This window comes from Dipteris shenzhenensis, chromosome 25, assembly GCF_047967505.1.
Source record: "Dipteris shenzhenensis isolate YYH24624 ecotype China chromosome 25, Dip_SZ_1.0, whole genome shotgun sequence".
NCBI lineage: Eukaryota > Viridiplantae > Streptophyta > Polypodiopsida > Gleicheniales > Dipteridaceae > Dipteris > Dipteris shenzhenensis.
The window spans coordinates 28,300,730-28,310,863 of NC_141620.1; the positions used below are offsets into that span (position 1 = coordinate 28,300,730).

The 10,134-nt window shown below is 43.8% G+C and overlaps 1 protein-coding gene across 1 annotated transcript in view; it reads left to right on the top strand.

Moving 5' to 3' along the window:
- LOC147885699 (endo-1,3;1,4-beta-D-glucanase-like) overlaps nucleotides 1-6,695 on the top strand; it is a 59,311-nt gene extending 52,616 nt beyond the window's left edge. Inside the window, exons 3-7 of the mRNA XM_087396732.1 lie at nucleotides 5,376-5,502; nucleotides 5,601-5,688; nucleotides 5,801-5,887; nucleotides 6,091-6,191; nucleotides 6,342-6,695. Coding sequence (XP_087252858.1) covers nucleotides 5,376-5,502; nucleotides 5,601-5,688; nucleotides 5,801-5,887; nucleotides 6,091-6,191; nucleotides 6,342-6,482 — 544 coding nt within the window. The 3' untranslated portion in view covers nucleotides 6,483-6,695. The remainder of the gene's footprint in view (nucleotides 1-5,375; nucleotides 5,503-5,600; nucleotides 5,689-5,800; nucleotides 5,888-6,090; nucleotides 6,192-6,341) is intronic.
- Nucleotides 6,696-10,134: the final 3,439 nt, after the last annotated feature.

The following is a 10,134-nucleotide window of genomic DNA, read 5'->3' on the forward strand; positions in this document are numbered from 1 at the left end:
TGAGACTCGCAGCAAACCTGCATCCTCTAGGTCAATGTCTGGTAACATAATAGAATCATCTCTGAAGTCAAGGAGTGATACCTAACGTGCCCCTATCCTCACGTTGGAGTCCCCAACCTAGAGGACTTCCCCGCGGCTCGAGAAATCAACGGTCTTGATAGATAGCTGCGTATAGTGATGTCTCGGTCTCTCCTCGAGTATCTCAGGCAAAGTGTGAGGTCTCAAGGGGAAACTAGCATACTGCAATGAACAAATCTTGGCTTTCCGTGTGTCGAATCTGGATCCAGAGAAACCTAGAGTGTGAGTCTCTCTTCTCTACTGAGATGGCCCCAAAAGAGAAGACTTGTAGAGAACCACTACTCCACTAGACCCTCGTACTCCTCAAGTGTACCTCATCTCATCTCTGTAAGCAGCCTCCCAAGTATAACCATTGACTACTGGTAGAGGCCGCTTTGGACTCTGATGTGTCTCTGTATAGAACACTATGTCACAACCTATATAAGATTCCAAGAAGTGGTTCTGACCATAAGGTACCATTACAGCTCCAAATGGTGCAGGACAGGGTCTCGGATGTCTGAGTCCCACAGATTCTATCCCCCTATATGGGACAGATGCAATATGCCCGACGGGGGCATTTAAGGAGTCGTCCATCTCATACTACCACCCACTTCCTGTCTTTTTAAAACTAATCCCACTGTTGTATCAAAGTGTGTCTCTCCTTTGTCTGTAGGGGAGTGAGATCCTCATCCATGGAGATTGATGGATGGTCTCATAGGATTGATCTACGTCGTAATGCTGCTAGTCGCACCTGTGCAACATGAAATCGTATGATGAGGGGCTGCTCTCGGTTGGGGTCTCTCCCCACTTGCCAGGCCCTCTCGATCCCATGCTCTGATACCCCTAGAGTAGTGGCCACAAATCTAGCTGCATCACTCATCGGTGTACTCTCGGTGTGTGGGATGCCATGAACTCTGATGTTGAGAGCCTTACTGGCTCTCTGCAGCTGCTCCATGAGAGGGGCAGAAACTGTTGCCTTGGCTAGTTCCCATTTAGCCACATCCACCCATCTAGCGGTCTCCTTGCATGCTCGCAGTCTATGCCTCAACAACTGGTGTACTCCCTAGGACTGTACGGATGGAGGTGAACAACTCTCGGAGCTGCGAAATGTCATGTCTGAGCCCCTGGATAAGGCTAGCTTGCTCTTGAATAAAGCGAGGTTGCTCCTGTATAACACAAGCTAGCTCCTGGGTGTAGCTGGCTTGCGCTTGTGCGAAGTGACACCTCTTGTGCTCATATATTGTGTACCTTTATGAGTAGGGCCTCCCATGTGTTTGGTGGGTTAGCTGGTCCTCGCTCTAGCTAAAACTGAAAAGGCTAGGGTACAAGATGGTAGGTGGTGATTGAGCGAGCTGGGAAATAAATGACGATGGCTGAGACATGGATGAGAGGATCCCAATAGGATGCGGGAGAGAGTGACTAAGGCATGGATGAGATGATCCCAGTAAGATGTGGGAGAGATGGCTGACTGAGAGGGACGGGTGAGAAGAAAGTCGAGTAGGCCATAGGTCACCATATGAGTAGGGCCTCCCATGTGCTCCTCTCTTTTTTTTTTGAGAAAAAAATGGTTTATATTATAAATAGTTCAAGGGATATACATTGATGGATCACCACAAAACCGCATTTCTGCGTATCTCAAAACAACTAAGAAGAAAGCGTGAAGCTACTTCAGTCCATCTCAGAGTCAGCCTCATAGTAAATAGAACCGTTGAAGTGGCATTCTTGGTTAAAATTCTGACGATGCTCTAGCTCGTGGTTCATGATTTCAACAAAGAACTACGCAAGGTCGTTGTCATAAATCTTCGAGGCCTACTAACTGTTCAACAAAGAGAAATTCTGCATCAGTAATCTTATCATTAAATTGAAAATCATTCCTGGCAATCCATACAAACCATAGTGCATGCGCTCGTTCCAATGCCCAACGTGATTTTAGCGGCATCTCCGAACAAAATTGCCTTCCAGTTGATAGGCTCTCCTATTTGCATTTGGACTCTCTTCCAGACTTTCCTAGTTGACGCGCAAGCAACAAAGTGGTGGAATATGTATTCCCGTGTGTCATACATCGTCGGCATTACCGTCCCCTTTTTCGATTCTGGGGCCTCGTGTGTTGATCCAAACAGTTTTCAGCATCACCAACCACAGCAGTGTCGCCATCTTCTCGCAGAATGTCTGACCTGTGTGTCAAGTACAGATGCATATATCTTAGACATGACATGTCGATCACTCTAGATCTCTTCCTCACAGCATCCTCTAGCTCAATCTCCTGTCGATCACATGAGGTGCGGATGTAGCTCTCCATGGGTACTCCCTCAACTCGTCCACTCTCAATCCGGAGTCGGTGTGATGAAACATAGAGCTATCCAATAAAGGTCCTTAGTGAATGTGGGAGATGGGTATGGATATCCCTTGGCAGATCAATGAGGCCCTCCTACGAGATGCGCAAGCAATGATCTCTGTAGAACCTGAGCTTCACTAGAAGTTCACTAGGTGCCTACCAATGCGTGTAGCTGTACGAGGTCCCCTCGGATGACCTAGTTGACCTTGTGATATTCTAAAGGGTGAGCCTCGATGTTGTATTGGAAGGGGGGGATCTATCCATGTGGAGCCCTAATCCCTCAGACCACCTACATGTGCTTGCATATCAGCATCTCTAATCACTTTCAATTGCTAGGGAAATAGAGGAGAATGGTGCTAGCCATGGTAGTCTACGTCTCCATGAGGTGCAGGAGCCGTACTCTGTGACGTGGTGCATCAAGCCGCAACAAAGATGCCTCAAACTGAGCTAGAATGATCTGGTGGGGAACTAAGGGCGTGCTACGGATCATCTGTGATAACAGGAGAACCTGGAACCGCTCTACCCTAGCCCAGTGACCCGGCCCCCAACAAGGACTACCATATATGCCTATTGGCCGGACCAAGGAGTCGAAAAGGAGAGCCCTTGGTTTGAGGGTCCTAAAAGTGTGAGTGGAAGCATTGTCTCTCCAATTAGGCTAATGAAGCATATTCTCTGCTCAAACAGGCCTGCATCGCCGGTCTGATCATGCTAATTGTGTCAGAGAAGAGAACTCCTAAGTATGTGTATCATGAAACAATATCATCGAGTGATCCATCAAATGTGAACTACTCTTTATGCATAGCTCCTATTGAAGATAACAACCTTGGTCTTACCAAGGTTGCCCCTCAAATCATGTGACTCACAGAACGCCAATAACGCGTCTAGGTGTCAACTGTTCATTTTCCTTTTACAATGTTTGAATCCAATAATAGTTTAAGTATTATTTCTTATAACGACGTGTACAATTGGGAATATTGAGGATAGAGTGAGTCCTTTGGATGTATACCATACTTGAATTGTTTCTCTATAAAACTTCTTGGGCTATTTCAAATTGAGTATCTCTAAAAATAAATCATTATTATAGGCAGATTAAAGGGAAGTTCTCCCTTTCTAAACCCTCATTACACCAAGTTTTAGAGTTTTAAACATTGATCTTCAAAGATCTAGGCATCCTATGATAGCAGAATTGAGAGAGGGAGAGAGAGAGAGAGGAGTGCACATGATATAGCTACCTATACACTAAGTTGTATTGAACATGAACATGAAGATACACATGTGAACCCCTTAGGGTTAGGGCTCAAGGCTCTCTGCAAAAGAAGATAATAACACCATGTCATCTGCATATACCAGGATCTGAGACAGGGAACCGACGAGAGAGCATCTAGCCCCCTCTAGTGTCTTCATAAAGGTCTTGAGCTCATCTATGTAGAGGCCAAACAAGGTTGGTGATAATGAGCAATGTTGTTTGACCCCAATAGTGCTCATGATCTCCTGTGTCCATCCAGCCCTTGTCGTAGAGTACCATACCACCTAGTCGTAAGCCAGCTCTTGTAGTCGTCTAATAAGGCATGCTCTCGATACTGTATCAAAGGCTTTGCGAAAATACATAAAGCAACAATAGACCCTCTGCCTCTATGGCTTTTGGCCTCAAGACTGTGACACTCATGAGTGTGAATGGTCTCGTGGTCACGCCGAAAATTTGGCTTGCCCCTCTACCTTGAGTCCTTGCATCTCTGTGAATCGCCTGACCTGTGTGTCAAGTACACATGCATATATCTTAGACATGACATGTAGTTTTCCGTGCTCATGGATTCCCCTACCTTATGAATGGGTGCGATGATATTGAGAGTCTAGGTGTGTTAAAAGCCAAGTAAGACTGCATCATTTAAGAGCTTTCCCAAGATTGAGGCTAGGGTGTATATCTTGTATGTAATCCCCCATGATCTTTTACTCGGCCATTATGGAGTTTCAATGCTGCATCGTTGACACTGCCCTTGGTGAAAAGAGTGCAAGAGGTAAGAAGAGGTGAGTGCGAGGGAATGCTCCGCTTTCTATCCTGCTGGTGCAAGTTGTTATGGGTGGCTTGATTTTTCCTGTGAAAATAATTTCTTTTGGAGAACCACCAAGTCCAACCATGCGCAAGATCGGTGAATATCGTTGAGCTGGTAATTGTTTCTAGCGATCCAAATGACCAATAGAGCTAAATCTCATATGGCTACCCAGTTTTTTTTAGCATTCCCCTGCTTTCCCCTAACAAGCAAACATCCCAATTGCATTGCACCCCTGTATAAAATTTGACTGCTTTCCAGACCTTTCTAAAGATATTCTCTCTTGAACCAGGGCATCTTTTGCAAAACCCATTATATCTTCCTTCTCTGTGACCTCCAGCATTAGTCTACACAGCCTGATTATGAAACAGCCATACGAGGATACATCTTTTCAGGTACCTCATTTGTCAAGATTATCTAGAATGTAAAGGCCCATCGCTCTTGTTCTTCCTTTTTCTCCATTTGTTGCTGAGAATGTTGCTCAAGGGGTCACTTTCGGAGCATAAATTGTATATATCCTGTCTGCCATGGTTACTGGGTCCTCTAAGTGTAGTCCCCTTCTAAGAGTTTGAACTACCACTACCATTTTGTGCCTCCTATTTTGGAATAAAGGATAGAAACACTCCAGGTAACCAACCCTGGTGGGGGAGGTTGACCTTACTTGGTTTACTGTCCTTTCTCTAAGCTTACAGTTTGGGGATGCTATGTCAATGTGAGCTATGTGTTATTTCTGATGCAGTTTCAGTTGGAAAGATTGTCACTTCTGTTTCTAAAGTTCAGAGTCAATTGTTGTGGTAAGGTAGGACCTAAGCACCACACTGCTCTGACATGTAGGTTAGTCCTGGTGTTCTATTTCTAATGGCCTAAAATGAGCAATGCTATGAGTTGATACGTACCTTGGTTAGTGAGCCTTCTTGAATGTATGGCACTGACAGGAAGCTTGCAGACAAGGTTGCAGAAGCTGGCTTTGTAGTGGTAGTGCCAGATCTTCTATACGGTGATTCCTATGACCTTGCATCACCGGACCATCAACAATGGATTGCTAAACATGATCCAGAGGGGGTATGGTTGCCCTCCACCTGCTATGTTGAATTTGACAGCCTTGGGATTTTGTTTGTGCAGCTAAAAGTCAAAGAAATCTGATTGTTTGTGACATTCAGAAACCAAGGGAGGATCTTAAGAAAATTACGAAGGCTTTACAAAACAAGGGAGTGACATCGATTGGGGTTGCAGGCTTTTGTTGGGGAGGTATAAGACTTATTGCAGATGATTTGTTACCAGTTTTCTATCTCCAGCTTTCTGAAAGGCTTGGTTGATCTTCTTTACTGACATGCCTAAATGGTTGACATGAGGGTTATAGCCAAAGTCGTTATCACCTCTAAAGGGAGTAACATCAAGGCAGTTGTTATTTTTCATCCCTCTCGAGTTACAATTGAAGATATTAAAGGTGAGCTTTATGATTGGACAGAGAATAATTGGGAAGATATGAAACATCAAAGGGAGGGTAGAACAGAGGCTGAGCTTATGTTTCAATAATGTGGGTTTTAGGATTTAAATGTGTCCTGCTTTGGCTATCCATTTGATAGATCAAATAACTTCTTTTTGGGACAAAGTAGGGACTATATCACTTATCAGGGTTTTTCTTTGCAGCTGTCCAAGCGCCCATTGCAATTTTAGCAGCTGAAATAGATAGGCTGACGCCAGTTGCATTGGTTGAAGAGTTTAAAACAGTTCTCGCAAGCGAAGCAGGGGTCCTGAAGCTTTCCTTTTTGGCCTCTGGAATGCTCATTGCATGAAGAAAAGTCATCTAGAGTTCGGCTAAACTTTATTGGAATTGTTGGTATATACTTATTTTTTAACGTCTGTTCTTTTAATGATGTGTTTTAATGTCATCCCTACAGGTTGAACATTTTGTAAAGGTTTACCCTGGAGTCGAACATGGCTGGACTGTACGGTATGATCTGAATGATGTGGAAGTTGTCAAGCAAGCAGAGGCAGCACATCTCGATATGATTCATTGGTTTCAAAAGTACTTGCAGTAAAACATTTAACTTCATATGGGGTAGTTGATTCTCCAATTTGTGCAGGAGTAGCCATTGGCCAATAAGGTAAGATTGAGGGGGCTTTAATTTGAATCTAGCTTTGGTAACATGGGATTAGTTTAACTTTTTAAATGAGCAATACTGTGTTCCTTCTTTGATATAAAAGAAGTGTCACGTTTAAGAATGCCTTCCTGTTACCATACAAGGTGTAGCATGGCTACCACGTCAAAAGAGCATTTTGGAAAGTTTAAGTTGCACACTAAAAACAGTCATGTTTGTGATTCAGTTTTGCACTTAGTTGATGGGTCTCATATGCTTAGAACAGGGCCTACCAAATCCTTATGAATTGTTGGTTTCGATGCTATCGTCATGAGAATAAATGATTGAATTTTCGTTGGCATTGTACACTTGCATCGTTGATGTCCCCCGTCGTTTCTTGTTTCATTTATGCCCTTGTAAAATGGCATCACCCCTAAACATGGAAAATTATGTCACATCTTCTGAGTTGTCACCCCCGTGTGTAGGTTTCTCTTGTAATCCTTAAGCCATGTTCCTTCTTGTCACTTGTATGCTCCGCCCCTAAATTCATGACCCTTCTTGTTATTCAAAGGTTTCTTTTTTGTGGCAGCAAAGATGGATCAAAATGAACCTTTCCTCTTCATCTCCTCTTGCACAAGTCATGTAGGATTGTATTGGATATTAAGTTTGCTCTTTCCACACTTCAAAATTTACATGCTTGAAAGATGCACATCACGTCATTCTCCTTTATAATGAAGGGGTGAAGTGCACTAAGTTATTGGAGTTGGCGTTAGAGGAACATGTAGCTAGAGAGAGTCAAATAGGAGGATGTGGGGAGGCCTCATCTTGCTTTATATTGTACTTATATAATGATTGGACTCCTTATTATCTAATTAAAAGCTCCCTCTCCTTCCCCTTCAGCCTCAATGCCCATCTCTCTCTCTCTCTCTCTCTCTCTCTCTCTCTCTCTCTTTTCATCGCAGTATTCTATTTTCCACCTGAGACATCCCATCTTGCTAGAGATGTACGTGAGGAGCCCGAGACGTCACCATATGCAGCCCTCCATCTGGACACTATAGACTCCTCGAGCCTCGAGCCACGATGTCCTCGTTGGGGACTTAACACGAGGACTGATACACGTCAGCTATCGCTTTTGGACTTCAGGACGATGCTATCTGCTACCAGGCATTGACATAGACGATGCAGTTATGATACGAGTCTCCGTTGACAAGTAGGCCCCAGTGACATCATATGGACATGCACTTTTGGACATGGTAGGACACACGATCTTATAATTTACAATGGTCTTAGCCGATGGCACTGTGGTCACATGAAAACCCATTTTGTCCTGTTCGAAACCTCGAAACACTAAACAGACGAAACGTTTCAAAATAGCACGAAACGCTCTCAATGAAACCTTTGTTTCGCCCAAATCAAAACACTTTTTTGTCCTGTTTTTCTAGAATCCAACGTGTTTGTGTTTTGAATTTCCTCTTCAGTATCTTGACTTCTATTTCTCTTTGTTCACTCTTACTTAAATATAACATATCTTTTCATCCCTATAAGGGTATATATGAAGTAAGAATTTGAAACCTATCTGTTTCGTCCAATAAGTCGAAATGAAATGACACGAAACTTGTCGAAACGACGAAACAATGAAACTTACGAAACGTTTCTTGTGACTATGCACTCTTCAGGTGGTTTCACTTGTTTCCCACATGTTTAGTTGACTACATCACATATTATTGACTTCCCTGTTTCACCACCCCCTCTAGTGGCAGATCACACCCACTTCTTCTTTAGCTTTTTTATCCCTCATCTCATGACACCACCCACACCACCTCCCATGATTTGCACTTTGACCATAATTTCTTACTCAAATATTCCACACGCCTTCACACCCTGCTCACATACATTGATTGCATACCACTACTAAAGGGCCGTGCCGCTTTTATGACTCGTTCACTTCATGAGACAGTCCTCCGGGATGTCATACTTCTAGTTTGCTTGGCTAGGATGAGGTCTTGCTTCACAATTTCAGGGCTGTCAATGATACACCCCTTTCCCTACACCACCCACTCCACTCGTCCTCCGTCCCTTGGTGAGTGCAAGGCTCTTTGCTACCAACTCAGATTCAAGGGTCGAGACCAACCATAGCCTTCCAAGCGAACTAGAGACGATGTATGAGTACCGTTGACTAGTACGCCAAAAGACATAGGCTTTTGTCTGTCGAAACAATGAGTAATAAACATTTTCTTTGGCAATAACACGAAGTATATTTGGCGGAAGTTCCTTGAGTGGCGATCCCCGTCACTACTCATGGACACCTAGATCTAGCACACCTATGCACGCACACTGCATGACATTCCCCGCCAACCCCCGTCCAGCTTACATGTGCCAACATGGAATATGTAACGGATCTGAATAACTGGGAGATAGAAATGCAGTAGAGAGGATCCAAATGAAGGAAAACCGTGATGATTATGTTGCTCGTTTAGTCTACATATATTTATGGCTGGTACTTGGGTATGATGAGATCATGAGCTCTGAAATGGCGGAACTTATTTTGTGGACAGTAGCCAATGGCGAAGCGTGTTGAGGCCACTACGGAGGAGATAGACATGGAACGAATTGAGTCTATCAGGCAGGTAGCTGAACAAACAGATGCGGAGCACGTGGTTCAATCGGCTCCTACAAAAGTGGTTATGGACAAGAACCCAGAGGGGATACGAAATGTGGAGACGGCCCAAATGGAGGCTACATCCACGACCAAAGATTCGTTCAGATTGTCAATTTCTAACTTGCTCAAGTCCAAATTGGCTGTGGTGTCCTAGAAGAATGCAGCAAAGAAGCAAAGGTTGGAACAGTCGGCCTGGGAGGAGAAAAGCCTTGAATCAACAACAAGATGAAATAAGTGCAAAACTGACACAGTGAAATAGCTACCATGCCTGCTCATTCCAAGCAGGGTTTTTGCAGAACTGTAAATCAGATACTAGATGACTGCTATATCAGGCCGAGATCAAGACAAAGCTCCACAAAATCTAAAGACTAGTCGACAGCTGACTGACGCTGAAAGAACACAGGCGTTGCCATATTGAAAAGATTATCAGACTCTCAAGCTGCTGCTACATCTCCAATGCTCAAAAGCCAATGCCCAGACGACACCAAGCACCAGCCAAGAGGTTGCTTCAGGCAGTGCCTAAAAGGTAGTCTGCCTGTATGGCAAACTGCCAATTGGCAAACACCTCCCTTCTTCTTGACTTTGCAAGACCCCCCTACAAGGTTTACACAAAATACCATAAACTTTCCAACAGGCTAGGAAGCTGGAAAAGCTAGATTGCAAATTAATCTAGTCAAATTATGCACATTAATGATGTGGCAAGCTAAATTAATCGAATAATGAACTGTGGGGAGTAGTCAAACTTAATGGTCAACCGAACTTCCTAAGGCTTATAACTCAAGATAGAGACCTTAGGATTTACCCAAACTTTATCCCAAGTTAACCTTATCATGTGCTCGTGCTCTAGACCAATTTTCGTGCCTAGAGTGTGATTGTGACTAAGATTTGACTCCATTAAGCACCCCAAGGTCATACTTGTTAAACCTCACAATGCATTAATGGTCTCAAATCTGC